Source organism: Corythoichthys intestinalis, chromosome 14 (assembly GCF_030265065.1).
Source record: "Corythoichthys intestinalis isolate RoL2023-P3 chromosome 14, ASM3026506v1, whole genome shotgun sequence".
Taxonomy (NCBI): domain Eukaryota; kingdom Metazoa; phylum Chordata; class Actinopteri; order Syngnathiformes; family Syngnathidae; genus Corythoichthys; species Corythoichthys intestinalis.
Genome location: NC_080408.1, coordinates 23,740,869 through 23,764,865, shown reverse-complemented (window position 1 = coordinate 23,764,865; position 23,997 = coordinate 23,740,869). Strand labels below are relative to the sequence as shown.

General features: G+C 40.1%; 1 protein-coding gene across 2 annotated transcripts; it reads left to right on the top strand.

Moving 5' to 3' along the window:
- The first annotated feature begins 6,787 nt into the window (after nucleotides 1–6,787).
- Nucleotides 6,788–23,980, top strand: LOC130929861 (cerebellin-1-like). 2 transcript variants are annotated; one of them, XM_057857463.1, is made up of 9 exons: nucleotides 6,788–6,877; nucleotides 8,668–9,189; nucleotides 10,696–10,791; nucleotides 10,939–11,172; nucleotides 11,454–11,476; nucleotides 12,121–12,266; nucleotides 15,330–15,601; nucleotides 18,351–19,571; nucleotides 20,054–20,290. In XM_057857463.1, exons 2-8 carry the CDS (start codon nucleotides 8,701–8,703, stop codon nucleotides 18,618–18,620), a joined length of 1,530 nt encoding a protein of 509 aa, XP_057713446.1. In that variant the 5' UTR covers nucleotides 6,788–6,877; nucleotides 8,668–8,700; the 3' UTR covers nucleotides 18,621–19,571; nucleotides 20,054–20,290. The 2 variants fall into 2 exon arrangements, with proteins under 2 accessions (XP_057713446.1, XP_057713447.1); XM_057857464.1 differs by lacking the exons at nucleotides 6,788–6,877; nucleotides 8,668–9,189; nucleotides 10,696–10,791; ... (2 more) ...; nucleotides 12,121–12,266; nucleotides 15,330–15,601 and adding exons at nucleotides 23,393–23,512; nucleotides 23,580–23,980 and having other exon boundaries at nucleotides 18,631–19,571; nucleotides 20,054–20,562.
- Nucleotides 23,981–23,997: the final 17 nt, after the last annotated feature.

Genomic DNA, 23,997 nt, shown 5'->3' with positions numbered 1-23,997 from the left:
TCTTAATGCAGTGCCAAAATGTATATGATCGGGAAAAATTATCGGGGATGATTGGAATTGAATCGGGAGCAAAAAAAAAAGCAATCGGATCGGGACATATTGGGATCGGCAGATACTCAAACTAAAACGATCGGGATCGGATCGGGAGCAAAAAAAAACATGATTGGAACAACCCTAGTAGTGAGTAATCTAATTAATTACTTTTCTCATCTTGGCAACGCCGTAACCGTTACTAAGGCGGGAAAGGCGTGCGTTACTATAGAGGAAGTCGGCGTGATGTCACGATGACGTCACCTCGTTTAGCAACGTGTCGCCATTTTGCGAAGGGGGCACGCACAGCTAAACATTCCTTAGACAAACGTCTGAAATTCAAATATTTCAGGTGTGTCTTGCGTCTTTTTTCATAAAAACGTCTTAAACATGGCTTACTATTGTCACGAGTCACTGCCGACAGACTATTGAATCTTAGCAGCTAATTGGGGCAAAAAAAATCGATTAAAGTTTACTCACCAGTAATGTTGGCTGCAAACGTAAATGTACTTGGATTTAGGTTCCCACAGGCGAGAATAATGCACGGAACCGTCTTCTTTTACTATTCCTCGATTAATTGCTTTTAGCCATTTGTTTCTCCATTTCTTCTCACAAGGAAGAATGAAGAACTTCAAATGCGGCTCCGAACTCATCCTTGTGTGACAACCCGCAACACAGCAACTTTTAGTCATTCAGACGGAAAAAAGACCACAAAAAGGACGAAAGTTCAACGCGTTTGTATTACAATGCATGACCGAGCAACTGCTTGTGACTCGTTTTTCGCCCCTATTTCAATATGGCGACGCTTTGTTGTGGCTGGTGACGTTATTAATGCCCGGTTGTCCGACTTGCTCTATAGCAGGGGTGGGCAAACTATTCCACAAAGGGCCGCAGTGGGTGCGGGTTTTTGTTGCAACCCATTAAGAGGACACCTTTTCACCAATCTGCTGTTTTACAAGCGCAATCAGTCGATTGCAGTCAGGTGCTTCTCATTTCTGGTGAAACCTCATTAGTTAAACTCTCTGTGCTGGGTCAGTTGGAACAAAGACCAGGACCCACTGCGGCCCTCGAGGACCGGTTTGCCCACCCTTGCTCTATAGCCTACAAACTACGCCCACATGATGCTTCGGTAGATATCACATATTTACAGAACTAGATGCAAATGACAGACGCGACGGCATTAGCAACATGTTTAATAAAGAACTAGATGCGTTAGTAAACAGCCGCCATCTTAAAGCAGTAGACTTCTCAGGAAGGCTCTGTTGTTGAGAACCTTCCTAGCAAACCTAAGTAACTTTTTATTTAAAATGCTCCTAAATCGGCAAAACTTAACTTAAATCTATCTTTAAATGATGAAACAGTCCTAAAACCTATACTGTACATGTCGAAAATAGACAGAAGGGAACTAATGAAATAACGGTAGCAATTTTAACTACTCTAACGGTTTATTCACAACATGAAATGACTTCCACACATAGCAAAGGTTACTATCCAGTTGTCGCAATATCCGCAATACCCGTGTGTCCAGTTAAGTTTAGGGTAAAGAATTGGGCTAGGGCCAATTGTCCCAAAAACGCTTAAAACTTCATATTGTGTGACCTGTTTTTTTTTTATTTTTTGAGAAAAAAAAAACATGAAAATTATCACCACTTACTTTGCCAAGTAACTAATTACTCTTACATTCAGGTAACTGAGTTACTAACGCAATTACTTTTTGGGATAAGTAATTTGTAACTAATTCATTACTTTTTTAAAGTAAGATTAACAACACAGGGTGTCAATGTCTAAAAAAAATTAAAAAGGAACCAACAAGTTGGTACCAAAATCTTCCACCATAATAGTGTCTCAGTTAACTCTAAGGCTGCATTGACCGTGCACGACGCCGAATCCATTTATACCGGGAACGTTCGTTCATTCGAAACCAGAGCATTCGCAGTCATTCTGTCCGATTTTTAGGGCATTTACAGGTCATTTCCTGTTGAGTTTGAGTCACTGCCTATTCATTTGGGTGATTCCCAGGTAACTTTCTGTTCTGTAACTCAAAATAAACAGGAAGTGACCCGTAAAATACCCCAAAATCTACAGGAAGTAACTGAAAATCAACAGGTAAATGACCTTAAATAGCCCAAAATTACCTCATTGCCTGGCAGTGGCTGCCACTGACAGTCATAGACGTTCAATCCATTTGAAGTGGGAGGGGTGGCAGCGATTCCCTCCCAGTTCAAATGGATTGGACGTCTACTGGTGATAAACTCATTCCAATTCAACTCATTCCAAATTATAACAGAAGCTTGTTTTTCTGTTTATTAATTGTTTGTAGAATATTCTAGAATGATTTCCTGACTAATGTATCGATAATTGTATCGCCATATCGTCAGATCATCGTTATTCTGAGCTTTGTATCGTAAATCGTATCGTATCGTGAGGTACCAAGAGGTTCCCACTCCTATTTAACACACAACTGTAGCTATACTAAATATAGTCATGCAGGCATTTATTTTAATAACTGTTTTACATGCTTTTCATATCATTATGTAAATTTTGTTTCACGTATACATTGAGGAGCAGAAGTATTTGCACCCCTTGTGATTTTGCAAGTTCACCCACTTAGAAAATAGGTAGGTAATCTAAAAAAAAAATACCGAACTCACATTGTATGATTTTTCAATAATCTCTTTGTAATTTACTGAGGTTCATAAGTATTTGCACCCCTGAGAAAATCAGTGCTAATATTTAGTGCAGAGCCTTTGTTTGCAACGCTTTCTGTAGTTCTTCACCAGGCTTTCACATAAGGAAACAGGGATTTTCAGCCCATTCCTCCACACAATTTCGGGGCGGTAGTTGAGAAACATGAAGTTTCAGCTCCATCCAAAGATTTTCTATTGGATCGAGGTCCGGAGACTGGCTAGGCCACTCCAGAACCTTAACATGCTTATTACGCAGCTACTCCTTGGTCAGCTTGGCTGTGTGCTTCAGATCATTGTCATGTTGGAAGATGAAGCCACAACTCATCTTCAAGTCTCTGAATGAGGGAAAGAGGTTGTGGCTCAAAATCTGACGATACATTTCACCATTCATCCTCTGCTTTATACAATACAGTCGTCCTGTCCCGTTCACCGAAGCATGAGGTTTTCACCCCCATACTTCACAGTGGGGATGGTGAAAGAACTGCACCGCCTCCAGCCACACGCACACATAGACAAAAAACTTGGGATTGTACTCATCCTTCTTTTTCCTCCACACATGACACGACGAATAATGTTTGCACCAAAAAGTTCTACTTTGGACTCATATGACCACAGGACTTTCTCCCATTACTCCTCTGCATCATTCAGACGGTCCCTGGCAAACTTCAGATGGGCCTTCACATGCACTGTCTTCAACAGGGGAACCTTATGAGCAATGCATGATTTTAAACCATTGCACCGAAGTGTTCTACTGACAGTAGCCTTTGAAACTGTGCATCCAGCTCTCTTCAGGTCATTGACCAGCTCCTGCTTTGTAGTTCTAGGCTGAGCCCTCACTTTTCTCACCATGAGTGATGCCCCACGAGGAGGGATTTTACATGGAACCCCAGTCCGAGGTAGATTATCAGTCATGTTTAGCCTCTTCCGTTTTCTAACAATTGCAGCAACTGTTGATTTATTCTCACCAAACTTACCATAGCCTCTTCCAGCTTTGTGGAGCTCACCAATTTTTTCTCTGATGTCTTTCGAAAGCTCTCTGGTCTTGTCCATGGTAGCAGTTGGATTTATGACTGATTGTGGGGTGCACAGGTGGCAATTATGAGCTCAAACGGGTGGTGGGTGGGTGGTTACTCATGGGTTAAAGGTTAAAACCTTTTTAACCACTCATTTGCTCCCAAAAACGTATAAATACGTTCTATTTTTAATTGTTTCAGTGTCCCAAAGACGTATTTATACGTCTTTTACTTTTTTTTTTTTCATAAGAGACATCTCTGGGCTCTGATTCAACTGAGCTCCAAAGCACAAAGCTGAAAATCCATTTTAAAGCAATAAAACTGGCCACTGGAGGGCAGTAGCGCATTTGGTAAGACCCGCAACCCGATTCAACGGAACGAACGGCTGGCCGCACGGCCAGGGCGCCGGTGGAGGACGACTGAATAGACATCCAGGATGCCAGGTGGCGGACGACCGAGCAGAACAACCGAGAGGACGCCCGCGATGCCAGGCACTGGACGACCGAGCAGAACGACTGGGACCACCAGTGCAGCGGAAGATGCCGTTGAGTCCGTGCTGCTCGCCGAGCAGACCCCGCAGAGACTCAAAAAAATCCATCTTGATGAGACAGGCGGCGATGAGGGAAAAGTTTACCCGGCTGTCGCGGCAACAACAGCATCATCTCTCAGTTAGTTATGTGTAAATAAATTGTTACTTTGGTATCAAAAGCTCTAATTGTCTTGTTGTATATGTTATTTTGAAAAAGGAAAACATTATTCAGATGTTTGGGATGTAACTAAAGCAAAAATAGCTGTGGTAAAGTCAAAGTTGTGTTTGAAATGTATGCTTTTACAAAAAGCTCAATTTCTCTGTTTTTAATCAGAAATGGAAAAATTGCTCAAACTAAGCTATTTTCTAATGCTGATTACTAAAGAATGGAAAAATATATGAACTTACTTTTTTCCTGCTGAAAGAAGAGAGTCTAATCTTTCTTTTGATGGGTTCCATGTTTATATAGCAATAAAACACAATTTTCTGTGGGCCTTGCAAAATCAGTCAAAATCCAGTAAAACGGCCGGGAGGGAAGGGCCTTGCTCTGGTGAAAATGGCTGGGAGTGAATGAGTTATTGTAGCTAGACAACTCTTTGAGTGTCATAATTATTGCCGATTCTCAGGGGTACAAATACTTATCAATCCCAGTAAATTACAAATATATTATTGAAAAATCATACAATGTGAGTTCCGGATTATGTCTTTGTAAGTGGAAATGCATCTATGATTGAAATTTCAGACCTCTACCTATTTTCTAAGTGGGTGAACTTGCAAAATTACAAGGGGTGCATATGCATCTGCTCCTCACTGTATTTACTATGGGGCATGCTGACTACTGAGCTACCGAAGACTGGTTAGAATGAGAATGTTATGAAAACCTTACTTCCTGAGAATATAAAAGAGCAAACCTGAAACACACTGTTTCTTTGTGTAAAATAAGAGTGTCAAAAAATCAGCCAACATATGAAGGAGAGAATTGTGGTTTAGAATATTTTGCTCATCCTTGGGTGCAATTTCCAGATGCCTGAAGGTGCCACAAAAACTATGGGAATGGCCATTTTTACCCAGAGGCTTATGTCAATGTAGGCATGCAGCTTTGCAATGAAAGCGATAGGACCAAGGTGACATTCCAAAATCCATAGATGCGTCCGTGTATGCTTCAAGATACATTACTTAGTCAGCTATTGAGTAGTGTCGAAAGACTGAAGCAAGGTGCTTTTTGAAAGATGTAGGAGGGGGATTCTGCCTGACAACAACAAATATTTGAGTAAAAACTGCCACTGTATAGTCTAGTACATTCCTTTGTCTGTATCCGTCATGCAATGAATTTGGTCTCCATTTCTGTGTTTGCCAAAATGTGGACACACGTATTTTTGATTTTGGTGATGAAAAGCTTAGCTCTAAAGTGGATGTGCCAGCCAATTTCATTTCACACTTGAGAAAACAATACATAAACTCAACTTGCCAGTGAAATATCAGCCCTCTGGATGGCAGATGCGAGGTCATTTAGAATTTTAGAGTGCAACTGTGGTGTGCTAAGGAGAGTATAGGCAAGACAATAAATTACAACTGGTGAAGGTAGTTTTAAAACAGGGTTTGGGTTTGCATTGCTAAAACGACAGGTAAGTTATTTATTTATCTATACATTTACTGTATTTATTTATTAAAGTTGTTGTTAACATGTTTTTGTCTTATGTCTTGGTTATGATCATTAGGCTTTAAGTTGTCTTTAACATCTAGGCTACTGAGAAGCAAATTGTTATTTTATGCACGCCTTCTGTATTGACTGTCTTAATCTAAATAGTCACTAGATGTCGCTCAAAAACAAGAACTAGAAACTGAAAAAAAAAAGAAAAAGAATTAGAAACTTGTGGCACAACACATTCAAATTTAATGTACTTTTTTATGTTGAATAATTTATTATTTGTTTGTTTTTTTTAAATTGGAATTCTTATCATGAAAATATGCTAAATAAAATGTATCAAAATTGAAGTCTGGCCTCAGTTAGGATGCCAACGCTAATGATTGACATTCCAAACCATCCAGCCATGTATTTTAATTGTCAGTGGCTTGTCGGTGATCATACAGCTCTTGTACTGAGTCGTATTGCGTTTCTTTCATCATTAGGTAAAAATAAAAATTGTCGAATTATAGTATTTAACTGTGTTGTTTAATGATGTTCGATAAAGGACAGCAAAGCCTCCTGGAAACTGCACTATTAAGAAAAAAATTGGTCTCTAGACGAAATTTTGTAAGGAAAATAATAGACATTATAAGCTCTACCTATAGCCGACCTCTAGAATTTTGAGAGCACATTTACAATTGTTGGATTTTTCAGTATTTTCAACAGAGGAGTTCAACAACAGAATTCACAATTGATGTTAAAGGGACAGACAACACCTTTATCATGTGCATCCACATATTCATTCAACTTGTTTAATTATTTTTCAGCCTCTGCCCATCTCACAATCACATGACTACTGTGAAATCGGTAGAGTGGTTAAACCAGACACTAAAGGAGCTAGGTGAATCCATAGGGATTAACCCCCGGTCAGCAGAGTTCGCACCTCTAGCAGATTGATGGCCACTGACTGCGAACGCCCGCACACCTACGGGTAAGAACTCCTTTTCTGCCTTTTGAATATTTTCTCTCTTATTTACACATTTCATTTAAGCTAATATTGATACAATGCATGGATGTACGAATTTGTGGTTGGACATGCATCAGCTGACAGTAAATCAGGTCAACAAGCTGTCAAGGATGATCTCCTGATCCCTTCATTGCATTGAACCACTTAAGACTCTGCTTGGGTCAGTTTTTTAAACATTTCTTTATGGAATGTGTGTACTGTAATGTACGGTATGCCTTCCGATACTGTGATAAGTTTGCTTCTGCAAGACATTTAGTACAGATTTATTTATAAGTATTTTATTAACAGCACTTGCAATGATTAGTAGTTGCAGTGAAAAGTCAGATGTTGAAGGTAATGAAGTACAAATACTGTATGCTGTATGATGTTTATTGCTGTACTTAGCTAAACTATCTGTACTTCAATTGAGTATTAATTTGTCTGATGACTTTTTTTCTATTATTGTTCTCTCAACATTTGACAGATTTATGTATTGTCCACTAGGCATGTGCTGGTACGAGATTCTGGCAGTATGATAACCTTAAGCCAAAATATCACAGTTTCATGGTATTACGGTATTGCAATTACAGCTCAAAAATGTGTTACTTTGATATATCTGGGTTTTTTAAAAAATCAAAACATATTGGCAAATTGGAACATAAGAATAATGTTAAATTAAAATAAAATAAAATAAACATAATATTTTAAATAAAATTAAAATAAATGCAATCCTTTTGGTGAGGCTAAACCCACAGCCATTGCTCAACATAATTACCATCAAAACAAAAATAATTGAATTATTTTCTATAAAGAGCAAGTGTGTGTGTGACTCGATCATGTTTACATTATACACACACTCTCTTTCTAAACACAGACATTTGCTAGAGAGAAAAAAACACGTTTTACCACCGCTAGATACACTAAACACACTGGAGTTAACTCTCGTAGGTGGTGGGAAACGTTCATGACAGTGTTTACTAACCTTTAATTTTGCATAAATGCAAAATCATATTGGAGGTATTGCCTCCTCGGCAGCCACCCTCCGCAAACTTATTTTACATGTCGGTTGGCCCTCCTCCTCTAAGCCACGGCCATCTGCAACTTTTCTGTAGCCAAAGTTTTCCCATACCGGCGATTTTCTTTTTTTCGATGGGGGAAAAAGTTCAGGAATTTCATCTCCTCCAGCAATCGTGTAGCACAGCTGACTCACTGACACTGAGCAACAACCAGTGGGGGAGGGTTGAGCCTTGCAGCTGCAAGCGAGGGATTTCTCCCTGCATTTTTTGAGAAATAAAAAATAGCTAATACCTTAGGGACGGTATGACGGAAAGTTTTTTGCGGTTTTGAAACGGTGACATTTTCATACCATGGTATACCTTGAAATCGGTAATCAGCACGTCTTTTGTCTACTCTCCATGTTGTCAAAAATGTATTCAAAAATACAAAGCTAAATGATTAATATAGCTATGGTACTTACATTGAGAGTTTTTTAAAAAAACTTTTGTACTTGTCATATTTCAGAATCTGCACTTCTCTACCTTAACAGTTGAATCAATGATTTTTGGGCCATTTAAAAAAATATATTTTTTGGGAATTATTTATTTACACAAGTTCACTGTCTGCACTTTTAATTAAAGGGACAGAAACCATCTTTGTCATGTCAGTGGAAAGAATCTTGCTTAATAAATTGAAATAGCACAATTTATTATTTGTTACAACAATTCATTTTTGTTTTATTCTTAATCATACTATGACATGTGTGTCACTCTTTTTAGTACACCTTAGGCACTTTAGAACATCATCTCGCAATGGCATCCGCAACGGAAGAGCTGACCTGCTCTGTTTGCAGAGATAACTTCAGCCAATCCCACCCTCTACCCTGCGGCCACAGTTTTTGTCCTGACTGTATCCGCGAGGCCTGGAGTGCCCCCGGTGAGGGCAAAGGTCATTTTACGTGCCCCCAGTGCGTGGAAGAGCATGGCGAGGTACTGTGTGACTGCTGTTCGCCAGAAGCGGACGAAGGGCTGGTGCACTTGGCTGTCAAAACGTGCCTGAGATGCGAAGTGTCGCTGTGTGCGGAACACCTCCGCCACCACCTGGAAAGACCTGCATTTAGCACCCATTTGTTGGTGAATCCACTGGGGGACCTGTCTCAGCGAAAGTGCCCTACACACACAGAGCTACTGCGGTACTACTGTGCCGATGAGAGAGTATACGTTTGCTCTGACTGCCTGCTGGAGGGAAGCCACATTCAACATAAAGTCAAGGGGCTGACACAAGTGGAAAATGACCTAAAGGTTAGTCTTTGTGTGTGTGTGTGTTCCTATCAGTGGCGCCGGAAGTGGGGTGCTGCAGCACCCCCTGGTCTTGCTGAGAAAAAAAAGTGTTTTGGTACAGTGTATCACAAAAGTGGGGACACCCCTCACATTTCTGCAGATACTTAAGTATATCTTTTCATGGGACAACACTGACAAAATGTCACTTTGACATAATGAAAAGTAGTCTGTGTGCATCTTATATAATAGAGTTAATTTATTTCCCCCTCAAAATAACTCAAAATATAGCCATTAATATCTAAACCCCTGGCAGCAAAGGTGAGTACACCCCATGAAACTACGTACATCCCTAAATGTCCAAATTAAGTACTGTTTGTCAATTTCCCTCCAAAATGTCCTGTGACTCGTTACAGGAGTGCTGTCAGCATTGCTGCAGAGATTGAAGAGGTGGGGGGTCAGCCTGTTAGTGCTCAGCCCATACGCCGCACTCTACATCAAATTGGTGTGCATGGCTGTCACTCCAGGAGGAAGCCTCTTCTGAAGATGGTACTGAAGAAAGCCCGCAAACAGTTTGCTGAAGACATGTCAACAAAGCACATGGACTACTTAACCATGTCCTATGGTCTGATGAGACGGGCGGGCTTTCTTGTGTACCGTCTTCAGAAGAGGCTTCCTCCTGGGGTGACAGCCATGCACACTAATTTGATGTCGAGTGCGGCGTGTAGAGTGTAGAGTGTTGTCCCATGAAAAGATATACAGTAAATATCTGCAGAAATGCAAGGGGTGTACTCACTTTGTGATACACTGTTGATTCTGTTTTTTTTTTGGTTTTTTTTTTATAATAACCCCACCTGACACCTTGCTTGCTACCGTGCCACGTTGAATAACACGCTATTGGAACGACAAAGTAAACTGTTGGCAGCGTAGGTGTTGACAGGGCAAGAAGTTTTTTTTTTCTTTACAAAAGCAGCAACATTTTCTAAAATTCAATTTGAGGTCGAAAATGATGATTGTCCTTTGGTGTCTTCAAATAGGTAAGACATGCTTGCATTGTAGCCATATTAGTTTTTGTTGTTGCTGTTGAGCTGCTGCCATGCCGCCTGTGCAATTTACTTTAGTGTTGTTAAAAGCGGGTGTTAAACTGAGGCTTATTGGACCTTTCAGTTTTAAAATGTGTTTCTGTGTCATTGCGCTGTCTAGCTGCGGGGGTTGCATAATAATACACGCGTGCTTTTATTTCCAATACAAAAACTCCAACAAACACTATAGGTGAAATAGAACGCTGTGTTTGTAGTAGCCTAGTAGTACGTAAACTACCTAGCATGCGTGTGTGTACTGCCATTGTGCATGCCTTGTACGGAGAAAACGTGCGAGCATGTCAAATTTGGATTGAAACGGCTGTTTTGGGATAGGAAAAACTAAAAAAAGATCCTCAGCACCCCATGCTCTGAGTGACTTCCAGCGCCCCAGGTTCCTATCACTGTTTACTTCGGAAATATTGTTGCTCAGAGATGTGTATTTTCTTAGGTGATTCTCCAGACGCTGCTGGAACAGTCAGAGGAGAAAGTAAACAAAGGAGAGCAAATCCTTGAAGAGTATGCCAACATCGATTCCACCATTGCAGTGAGTAATGACACGGCAAAAATGGATTTTTGTGCACAGGTTGCAGTGCACCATTGATAGATAGATTTTTGGAGCACAATTAAACCCTATTAGATAAGCATTTCACATCTTCAGCATCACTGTATCAACATGTGCTTCATTCACTAGGACTGTCTGATGGAGGAAAATACCCAAGTAGAACGCTTGGGCTCAGACTTGCAGGTCCAAGTGGAGAAACTAGTTTTGGGTCTAACTGAGATAACTAAGAAGGACAGACAAGGAATTATTGAGCGCGTTCATGAAGACTGTTCCAAAGTGAGAGAAGACATGAGCCAGACAATGAGCATCCAGCACTACTTGACCTCGCTATTAGCAGAGACCGACCCCTTCCTGCTCATCTGGGTAAGACAGCCCAATGATATCAGGATTGAAAATACTTTTTAATACAAGTGGGTGACCATCACTGAAGATTTTTTTCAGAATGATGACAAGCTTTTTCGTGCAAGAACTCATGGTGCTAAAATGAACAATTTGACTGTATTGCTAGTCACCCATTCAAATCCTTTCCCAAAGTCTTGCAAGACAAAAAATATTTCTCCAGTGCTGTTATTTGTTCAGAAATGTAGCGCCAGACATTGTAATGTTTACTTTGATGACTTGATTATTTATTCTATTTTCTGCAGGCCTTTCAGTCTGATGACACAAAGTAAGTCATTGGCACCAATTATTGTTTTGTATACCTATTATGATTAGTTTGTATGCACCAGCACAAGATACATTAATTTGTAGGCACGCTTACACTTTTTTGTTGTTAAGATCCAACAAAGTTATGGTATTAAAAATATGCTATTAGTCAAATATATTTATAGCCCTAATAATTCCATATTGGTTCATTGTGTCTATAATGACAAAAACGTATTTTTTACCTGACATGTTATGACGGAAAATCTTATCTTTGTCAGGTAAAAAACAAAACAAATACAAAGAAAGACAATCGTAGTGTTTATGCTATTACAAAGATACCAATGCTACATTTCGACAGAAAGCCAACATTCAACAATTTCACAAAAAGCTTATGATTGTAGTTGTAGTGTGTGGAGGAGGGGGCCATAAAATGTCTGCTGTCTTAAAATATGTTGGCAAAGTTCAATTTGCACACAGACTACCTAAATAAAAAATTAGAAAATTTACGTTCGTAGTTCATAATTGGAAATTTTGAACTAAATGTATCCTAAAAATGAAAAATAAGAAAAAGTTCATGGTCTGTCCGCTCAAAATTCAACTTCAACACTACATTCTCCAAAATATAAGGAAAAACTTGAGACATATGTACTGTATTCTTGTTTGTAGGTTACTAACGGACCTTAGCAGTCCCCTCTATACACCAGAGCCTGTCAGTTTGGACAGAAAGCACATTTTGGAGGACATAGAGGGCAAGTATCGAGAGTTTATCACTGCCACCCTCCGCTGTCTCAGTGAACTCAAGAGGGAGCTCTGTGAGTAAATACACATCCACATTTGTTTAAACATTGTATAAAAATAGAGAAAAGTATCACAAACATCACATGCACACACATTGCTTTAGGGAAGAGGTGTCAAACTCATGTTTGTCGCGGGCGACATTGTTGTGGTTTCCCTCTGAGGACCATCATGACTGTGAAGCCATATAAATGTGTTATTGCCTCATATTACAACATACACAACAAATTGAATGAGACCTGGTTTTGCAATAGAGGGTCTTAAATTCCTTCAATTGCATGAATAGAATAGAATAGAATAGAATAGAATAGAATAGAATAGAATAGAATAGAATAGAATAGAATAGAATAGCCCTTTATTGTGATTATACAGTTGTACAATGAAATTGTGGAGCATCTCCCTTTACAGTGCAGGGCAAGTAAAAATCTCGAAAGTGGCTTGCAAGTATAAAAGTATAAATCTAAATAAATATAAAATATGTATGAGGTAGTCCTATGTTCAGGCAGTGCAAATATTGAAGTGAAGTAGCAGCAGTTGACAGTGAAGGCATTGAATATCGCATAAGTAAAAATCTCGAAAGTGGCTTGCAAGAATAAAAGTATACAATATAAATAAATATAAAATGACTTTTTCTGACATTCTAATGGTTGCTGATTTTTTTCATGAGGCTGTCCGTGAAATTTGCCCTGGAATGGGCTTTAAATTCTATTTAAGGGTTCTTAAAATGTCTTAAATTGCACTTCATGAGCATGTGCAATGATGTCAATGAACATGATTTGCTTTTGCGGGCCACACAAAATGATGCGACAGGCCGGATACAGCTCCGGGTCGTGCTTAAGGGTATGGTAATGAAACATTTATCCATTTTCTATAGCCTACCACCTACCCTTGCTGACTTTGGACAGGTTGCTAGTCAATTAGAAGGCACATTTACAGCTACGCATAATTTAGCGTGTTCAATTACCCTGCCATGAAGTATGTCTTGGAAATGTGGGAGGAAAGCCAAGCATTGACAGAACATGAATACAGGGAGTCCCCTGGTTACGACGTACAGTTGTGGTCAAAAGTTTACATACACTTGTGAAGAACATAATGTCATGGCTCTCTTGAGTTTCCAGTTATTTCTACAACTCTGATTTTTCTCCAATAGAGTGATTGGAACAGATACTTCTTTGTCACAACAAACATTCATTAAGTTTGGTTCTTTTATGACTTTATTATGGGTTAACAGAAAAAGTGATCAAATCTGCTGGGTCAAAAATATACATACAGCAACACGAATTAGTGAGAGGCTGCGTGCAAGAAGGAAGCCCTTGCTCCAAAAGCGGCACCTTAAGGCTCGACTGAAGTTTGCTGCTGATCACATGGACAAAGATAAGACCTTCTGGAGGAAAGTTCTGTGGTCAGACGAAAAAAAAAACGAGCTGTTTGGCCACAATGCCCAGCAATATGTTTGGAGGAGAAAAGGTGAGGCCTTTAACCCCAAGTACACCATGCCTACCGTCAAGCACGATGGTGGTAGTATTATGCTGTGGGGCTGTTTAGCTGCCAATGGAACTGGTGCTTTACAGAGAGTAAATGGGATAATGAAGAAGGAGGATTACTTTCAAATTCTTCAAGATAACCTAACGTCATCAGCCCGAAGATTGGGTCTTGGGCGCAGTTCCAACAGGACAATGACCCCAAACACACATCAAAAGTGGTAATGGAATGGCTAAATCAGGCTAGAATTAAGGTTTTCGAATGGCCTTCCCAAAGTCCCATTGAGAACTTGCGGACAATGCTGAAGAAACAAGTCCATGTCAGAAAGCCATCAAATTTAACTGAACTGCACCAATTCTGTCAAGAGGAGTGGTCAAAGATTCAACCAGAAGCTTGCCAGAAGCATGTGGATGGCTACCAAAGGCACCGAATTGAAGTGAAAATGGCCAAGGGACATGTTACCAAATATTAGCGCTGCTGTATATATATTTTTGACCCAGCAGATTTGATCACTTTTTTCTGTTCACCCATAATAAAGTCATGAAAGAACCAAACTTCATGAATGTTTTCTGTGACAATGAAGTATCTGTTCCAATCACTCTATCAGAGAAAAATCAGAGTTGTAGAAATAACTGGAAACTCAAGAGAGCCATGACATTATGTTCTTCACAAGTGTATGTAAACTTTTGACCACAACTGTACCTGACTTACGCAATTTACACTTTATGACGCCGAAGTCTCGTCCGCTATTCTGTCGCCAGTCGTGTTTTTTTTTTTTTTTTTTAGTCGCGTAAACAGTACCTAGTTCATGCCATGCCCCCACCACCACCCACACACAGGTCCCACCTGCTGTCATCTCCGGTTCTCATGTGTCCGTCCGAGAAGCGGCCTTTTTGGCTTGGGAGCGCCATGACGCCCGCCCCAACCTCCGGTTCTCCTCTGACCGCCGACAAAGCGCCTTTTTCGGACTGGGCTCAAGCAGCACCACCCTGTCATCTCCGGTTCTCATGTATCCACCCAAGAAGCGCCCTTTTCGGCTTGGGAGAGTCATGACGCCCGACCCAACCTCTGGTTCTTCCCTGGCCGCAGACAATGCACTTTTTTCGGACTTCCCTCTTCCTTTTTCTCTTGCTGCTGCTGCCGCTGCTGCTGCTTCTCCCCTGGCGCCGACTCCTCTTGCGAGTCCCAGTCCGCTTTGAGTTCAGTCGGCGGGCTCGCGTTATGCGACCTGAGCGGCAATGATATCACTCCTCCCTTGCCTCCTTACTCTTTCCATAGCGCCCTTTTCTCTCAAAAAAACTAGTCACTCGCGAGTAAAACCTGAATAGTCATTCAATATAACGGCATTTTACACAACAAACCTCACATGATCTTATTTTTTACTTGATCCTATTAATATGACATATAATGCATGTTTTTGGACAGTTATTTTGTATTTAGAGGTACTTGAAGGGTAAATCTCGACTTACACGGAAATTCGGGTTATATTGCCAGCCTAGGAACGGAACTCAGGTGTAACCTGGGAACTACCTGTATAAGCGAAACAAAAGTCACATACATAAGAATGTTTTTTTTTTTATACCCCTTCTTTTGACCAGTGACCTGTCCTCTGACTCTGGACACCAACACATCTCATCCTCTTCTGAGCATCTCTGATGACCTGCGATTAGTCACAAGGGTTAAAACACGCCTGCCATACGCTGCTCACCCGGAACGTTTTGACCACTGGCCACAAGTCCTCACAGTTCAGAGTTTCTCGACTGGGACTCATTACTGGGAGCTAGAAGCTGAAGGATTCTGGGATATCGCCATATGCTATCGGAGTATTGGACGGAAGGGAAAGGACGGCAATTCGTTTGGCAACAATATGGTAAGTGTATTGCCGATCCTCTCATTAATGAAGGATCATGTACAGTGGAACCTCTGAAGTTGTAAAAGTTGTGCGTAATAGATTTTTTTCTTTTAAAATCCTTTATGAAGCACATTTTTGTTTTAAGTTTTCAATTATTTGCAATTTTTTTGCTATTAGTGGTTGACCTTGGTCTCTATCTGAAAATATTTACAAAGTGGTATATTTGACCTTTTTATGTTTTACTGTCATTTAAAGCAGCACTAGGTAACTTTTCAACTTTTATAAAACTGACATCTCATTGAATGACACCTCTTTTATATCTTGAGGGGGTCTGTCTGTATTGCTTTCACCAGCACTAATTAACTTTGAGGTGGGTGACAGGAACCCTGCCACACAAAAAAACTACAAATGTGCTGACTGCTTTACGGCATACGTTACTTCCCTCTTGCCCCATTCATTATGAAGACGGAATCGAAGCGAATGCTTTCACGCCAATTCTGCAAAGATGGCAGAGCAACAAAAGAGACAAAAAGTTTTGTCCAAGGAGGAAAAAAAGGGAGGCTACCAGGATACTCAAGAAAAAACATTGGCCCGGTCTTCACTCGTTTGCGTGACGACCCCCCCAACCGAATTCATCAACGCTGACGATTGTGTTGTGGTGTGTGTGTGTGCTATTGTTTATCTACACCTGGATACATTACCTTATTACTATTCATCCTCCACACAGCCGCTGGAAACAGAAATGTTGTTTAATCTATCTGCAGGCGACCGGGAGATTGATTTTTGATTGAGTGATGATTTTACGACATAGTGGGTGTGTGAGGTCTGGTCCTCATGGGAAACACAGTCTTCCTTAAAGTGCCTATGACACTAAAAAGCATGTTCATTTCATATTTCACGTGGTATTTTATGCTCCTGAATGAAATGGGTCGCTTTGATGTGTGTGGAAGCGATCGTTTTAATTATTAAATTTTTTTAATCCCGCGCCATGAAAATGAATAACTTCCTGTTTTGAGGAGGAATGCTAATGTGACGTCACCCGGGTCAGCATCTCACAATACAGCATTGCTTTATAGCATGCAGATGGACTGCGGATTCAGCTGATTTTGCGGACTAATTCGTTTATTTTTCGCAACACATCAGCCAAATGTGCTTCAAGGATTTGTTGCTGCATGTGAGCCTTTTTGGGTTTCAAAAAGTTCCCATTCACCCTCAGAGAATGGCCAAAGCAAGTCCGAAGACTGTGGCACCATTGGATTTACGAGGAACTGAGTAAACATCGTATTTTGAATTATGTCAAATACTGGGATCATGGAGCACGATTTAATACGGAGGTGGCTTGCATTTTGTGCGAGAATGCCACTCGGCCGTCGACCAGCAGCTTGTCGCACACCCCCCTCGGTCCTTCGCGTGCCCGCGGGGAGAGCGCTATACTAGGCTTATTGCTCTCTTCGTGTGCTCGGTGTTCTGTAAAATTTTCCACCCAATCAGAAATTGCAACTTTATGTTAAAAATGACCGCGAGTACAAAAAAAACGCTACTAACTTTCTTTAAATAAAGGACTATTTACTTACATTTGATCATAGACGGACATGTAGAAAAGTTCTCCTCAGACACATCCTGCCATGATAGCGGCACAACAACTGCACGCCGCTCTCTCACTGTTTACGCCTTCACCGTGTTGTTAAGCATTAATTTACGCCATATTCGTGTTGACCATGTGGCAGCTACGCGCTCCTCCGACGTCGGCCGGTTTGTCCGGCGGTCATTCTCCAGCTGCTTCCCCGACAAACGAGCTCTCCTGTCCGCGGCAGGGGAACAATGAGCTGTAACTTGCTCGCCGCCAAGCGGGTTGCCGATCGGCGAAGACAATCGACAACCCCGGCGCCGTGTGATATGACCCGGGGTAGGTTTGTGTGATTTTTTTGCTTCGAAGACATGCTTAGTATGTCGGCTAGCTGTTACGCCTCCTGGTTTGTTTACGCTCTCAGAAGCCAGGGCAGGGAAATGATAAAAGCCGGACTAACTCAGGTGGCATAAAATATAATTCGGTGAAGTGTAAGAAGTAGACAGTTTTGACCATTATGGAGTAATTTTGCCATGTCATACTGAATAAATGTATTTTTAATATTTGATAAATCATTTAGCACAAGACTGTTATTTGTCATGACCATACCATTTATTTAGCAATTGGGGAAACATACCGAGAATAATAAAATATCCTGTAAAAATATTGGAGTAGAGAGATTGAAAATGACATTTTGCAGCTCTCTTTGTCGCATTTTCCTCGTTCTGAATAATTCCCCCTCAATGGGCAGAATTCTACATCAGATGAAACCCTGACCCTGCCAATGTCATCCTCCTGTTGGGGACGCTAGAGCGCTATAATGACAGGCAGGGGCTAAACGGCAGATTAAAAAATTAATTTCTCATCATCTGCACTGCCAAATTGTTGTATATAATCGAATCGTCTCAAAATATGATTCCAATTCACATAATAATGTAATGTAAGACTTTTTTTTATCTTGTCATAGGCACTTTAAGGCAGAATACTACCACTTTTGTCCACCGGCATCGTTAAAATCGACCAAAACTGAAAAGTTACATAGTGTTGCTTTAAGTGTCAGTATACAAAATAGTAAGTTTTTAAAACACATTCTCTGATATGTTACAAGAGTTTTCAAAAATTTAATTATTGACGCAAATAAGAATTACAGGACATATTTTTTTGCTACTGCAGTTTTTCAATCAAATGTTTTTTTTCCAGTTCTCATGGAGTTTGACGCAGCAGCATGACAGGAAACTGGCAGCTTGGCATGACCGCAAGAAAACACGTCTCACATACAAAATGACTGACAAACGAGTTGCCGTCGCTGTGGACTATAGCGCCGGTACCATCACTTTCTCAGAAGTGGGACCGTCGAACAACTTAACTCACATCCACACTTTCTGGACCACTTTTACTGAACCAGTGTCCTTGGGTTTTGGACTTTATAAATCAGAGCTGAACAGCAACATTTCTATTGCAAAGGTCTGAAGGGAACCAGTGGCACATAGAATGCTAGTTTATAATGCTGATGGGTAGGCTATAGTTGAACTATTGTCACATGCTAGTGTGAAGTTTTGTGGAATGTGCAGGATATTTTATTTTGGACCTCACATCACCAGTCATCAGAAGTGGGTTAAAAACAAAAACAAACAAACAAAAAAAAAAACCATACTGTTGTACCGGAGATATGATCATTTTGATTTCATGGTAGGAAATATGTTTTCTACACTAAAGGGCATGCATGCTCTTTGGACAAGTGATGTTTCGTTTCTGTATTTTTTCCTAGTCGAAATTAGATGATTTTTGTGTGTTTTTTTTTTTTTTGCATGAAATAGTCATTTTATAGGTTATGGTACAGTATAATATTAACAGTTGAAATAGATGACGTTGGGCTGAGAAAAAAATATACGCTTGTTTAAGAAAAAAATCGCCCATTACTTGAGTATTCTTTTCACCAAAAACTTTTTTACTCGCACTTGGGTAATTTTTTTTTTTTTTTTTGGAATGCTACATTTACTTTTAGGGTATTTTTTTGGAATGCTACATTTACTTTTGTAACATTATATAGAAGTAACATTCCTCTTAGTTGAATCATTTTTTGGCTCCTCTACCCACCTCTGTATGTATTATATATATTTGATTCACTTGGCAACTCAAGGCCTTCCCTTAAAATAGCTTAGAAGCTCAATTACTTTATTATATTTTCTATAAATTTCACTGTGGTGGTGGGTGGAAGTAGCATCAAAAATGAGAGAGGCGGAGGTAAAGAGGAGGTGGCAAAGCGAGATAGAGAGGGAGAACAAAAAGAGTGATGATCACATAGCTATCTTTGCTCTGATCTGACTGACTTGTGTGGAATTACGTGAGTGAAGAGGACGAAACGATACATGTGCCTATTTGCTTGGAGTATGGCATATAAGATTTTTCAAAGCGATACAGGTGATGTACATTTTCTTTTTTACCATCAATAATAAAATAAAATTTTAATAAAATAGTAATAGTAGACCGAGAACGGAATGTTTCTCATTATTTTCTGTTATGAAAAGCAAAGTTTATGTGTTTCGGGTTTTAGAGCACCTTCTTTAGAAAAACTTCTACCAGACAGTAAACTAATTTAACTATAGAGCTTAGAGAGAAATGAAAAATGCATAGTCCATCTTCAGTTTATTGGTGTGAAATAAGAGTGGGAACGTGTGTGCACCATGTGAGGAAATGCATGTTGAGCGGCGTTAGGTGGGAAGGAGCTACGTGTAGAAGACAGATGGTCACTCAGTGGAGTTGTTCCTCCGCCCCCTCTCTTTTTCTGGGCGCCCCACCTTGGTCTTGTGTCCTTCTGTTACTGTTATCAAATCTATGCAATTTTTCCACTAGCATCTAGTGGCTCCTTCAAGCTCATCTTGTCAAACTCTTCCCATCCCCAGATACTTCAACTGCCTTGTCATTTTTTTGCTGAGGAAGTCAACTTGAGGAGGCCAGAGGTCTATTTGTCAGGTTCCACTGAGGCCTTCTGACACCATCAATGAGCCTTTTGGGACTTGGCCAGGCATAGAAGAAACTTTAAATATAGCGAGGAATGAACAACTCTGAACAGTGACGGATACACCATTCTTTTAACCATAGGAAAATCAACAATAACTGGGAAACCATAAAAGAAAAAGTCATGCAAACCTTTGATTTTGCCATAGTGTTGGCTATGTTGCTACTGTGGGGGCCACTGTGGTCCAATGGGCAGAATGACACAGAACCCATAATTCTCGAGGGAAAATGTTTGGTGGTTTGTGACTCCACACCATCATCTGAACCTGCGGGGAACGCCTTGGGCATGTCTGTCCGCTCGGGCAGTGGCCGAGTTGCTTTTTCCGCCAGCCGCCAGACCAACCATGAACCTACAGACATGAGCAATCGCACAATGATCATCTACTTTGATAATGTAAGTATGCATGCAAAATTTGCTGAGTTGGAAATATGAGGAAAACGGGGAAGTTAGTTATTAATGATAGTGAAGTAAAAGTGTAAATGTTAGTTTATAGCAAACTACAGTTTTGTTTTTCATAAATGGATGTTCTGCTTCCTAAAACCTCCAGCTTTAAGTCAAGTTTGGTAAAATTTCTACTCTGTGCATGTAAGACTTAATTTGTCTTTCGGTTTGAATCTGATTTTAAATACATTAGATGGCTGGGATTATTACTGTATGTTCGCAAACATAATTAGAGAATACCCTGCGCTCGCTCTTTTTGAAAAAATTAGGAAAAGTTTACCCGAAAAATTTGTGCGTTGGACCGATTGGACTAAGTTGGCTCCATGGTCCGCATAATTGGACCCCCAAAAACTCCCAGGTGGCTCATATTAAACTCCAACTCATAAACAAATCCCTACTGGGTCCCGTTGACAGTAAACTACACACACGCACACACACACAAAACCAATACCAATTGAAACCCATTGAGTCACGGACCCACAGAGAGAAAATAAAATCTCTATTGGCATCAGTAATGTATTTTTTTTTTTATTTAACCAAAAACTCCCTTTTAAATGCAATTGACACACTCAAGTACCAGGTTCACATTTTGACCTAGTCACATCAATCACTTTTCAACATGTTCCTACAAAAATTGACACTTTCCAGCAGTTCACACTCTTGACTAAAGGGCCAGTTTTTGACCAAAAAGTGCACCAAAACTTTAACAACCAGCATGAAAACATTCCCATGCAAATTCTGTGAAAGTTGCATTTCCCAGTTCTTCAAAAGTAAAGGGCTAATTTGTCTTTACTGATATAGGATTGGGTTGGGCATCGTTTGGATTTGAACGGTTCCGATTCTGATTCCAATTCTTTTAATAGGCAGGGTAAAAGAAAATTGCCGTTTATATTTCTTAACCTCTCGATTAGTTTTTAAATTGTATGAACTTTCAATTAACTGTGAATTTCTCATAGGGCTATTTTTAACTTGCATATAAATATGAGTCTTTAAACTTGAACATGATTAAGTTTCTTTCCACTGGGGTGCACGTTCACAAAGATGTTTTTATTTTTCAAAAGCCCACGGAGAAAACATTTACACATATTCTTTTGCCTATGTTTTAGAGTGTTCTTATGCTGCAGGCATTTTTACATGTTATTTAGCTCCCACTAATGGGCTAACCTGGTGCAGAAAAAAACAACTTGTAAAACTCCTTGTTCACTGGGTGTAGATGAAGCTTGAACCCATAAATATGAGAAAGCGTGAAAAAGTCGGAAATATTACGTAGGGGTAAGGTAGCAATGAGCTGCAACGCACTTTACATACTGTGCATGTACGTTAGCTGTGAGCAACAACGAAGGATTTGTATAAATTCTTCTATTGATTATAATTTGTGGTAGATGAGGCAAAAATAATAATGAGTTCCATATTTGTAAAACCGATTCTAAAACAAAAGATGCTTTAACACTGTTGATTTTAACGGTGACGTCAACACCGTAAAGTACCTAGCTGCTTATATAGCTACATTAGCCCGACCTAATAAGAATACATATTCTAATAAGAATACATATTCTAATACTAATCCATCCATCCATCCATCCATCCATCCATCCATCCATCCATCCATCCATCCATCCATCCATCCATCCATCCATCCATCCATCCATCCATCCATCCATCCATCCATCCATCCATCCATCCATCCATCCATCCATCCATCCATCCATCATCTGCAGCTTATTCCGGGGTCGGGTCGTGGGGGCAGCAGAAGACAGACATAATTTATTGTTTTACATACCTGGTTCTGACTGGTTAGAGGACCGGTGCAGCATGTCAAATACACGGCACTCAGCTACGCACGACTCGGGACATGTATTTCATGAAGCCGGAGGTGTTTAATCATATTGGTCATGGAGCCACCTTTACATGATATAACTGTGTTGCAAATGTTGCGCTGAGCTGACTGGCCATTTTTCTTTGTGAAGTTGAGCCAAACTTTTGAGCGCCGCTGCACCGTGTCCATGGTTGAAATCAAGTTGCAATGCACAAACACACACTTCATGTGGCTTGTTCTTCGTATTGTTCGGCAGCAATTTTTTTCCGATCGGCGGTCAGGGCATCGAAACATGGAATCGAAATTTTAAAATTCGGACGGTTCCGGGAGAATTGGAGTGTTAGTCCTGGATCCTATCGATGCTCGATGCCCAACCCTACTGATAAGTCATGAAATTCCACGCAGTTCGCAGACAAAAATCTACACCAAATTCCTTTGGAATCTAAGAATTCTTAGCACATTTACAAATTAAAAGTACTTCAAGCCGACAATTATTCATAACCTTGACAAAATGTAGTGCTTTAAGTTTGTATCTTCTCTCTGAAAACAACATGAAAGTGAATATTCCTCATCGTCACTTTGAAAAATGTTCATTGCCTAGATCTTATTAATACAGTTTCACAATTTTAAAGTTCCCGATCATGCATGTATGTTCATTTTCAACAATACAATCTTTTATCACTTTTTTTGTGTCAGTTTAAGGAGCCTAACGATTTTCTTTTCATTTGACCATGTCACGAAATAATCGGTTTTAATTCATGTTTACAGATAGACTCAATACATTAATGGTGGATTAATTGATACCTGTATTATTATTATAAAATTATTAAAGGGTGAGTATATAAGGTAATTTGAAAAATACAAAGTATCATTCATTCATATAGTTTTTTGTAACTTGTTTACACAAGGTAATTTTAATGTGGCTTTTACCTTTTCATCTTCCATCATTTCACACTGTTAATTCAGATCTTGGTGAATGTGGGCAGTCATTTTGATCAGGAGAGCAGCATCTTCCTAGCACCAAGAAGAGGCGTTTACAGTTTCAACTTTCATGTGGTTAAAGCCTACAACAGACAAACAATTCAAGTAAGTCACTCAGCTGTGTTGTCAGTCCTGAGGTTAAAGATGCAACAGCGTATCATCATTTTTCCAGGTCAGCTTGATGGTGAACGGTTGGCCGATGATTTCCGCTTTTGCCGGGGACCAGGACGTAACCAGAGAAGCGGCCACAAATGCTGGTTTGGTCATCATGGAGAAAGGTGACAAGGCCTACCTCCGACTAGAGAGGGGTAACCTAATGGGAGGCTGGAAATACTCCACCTTCTCAGGGTTCCTGGTCTTCCCCTTGTGAGCATGCTTGTACTGTATTTAAAAGGACAGACAACACCTGGTAGGTTATAACTGACAACCATGTGAAAGAAAGTATTTATGAATACAAATGTCAAATTTCTTTAACCTCTGATAATAGGGGAAATGTTTAAACACAAAACATGACACCATAAGGACTCTCACGTTCCTATTCTCTGTGTCTAAGCAGCTGCACAGGACATGTTAGATTCAGATTCAGATTC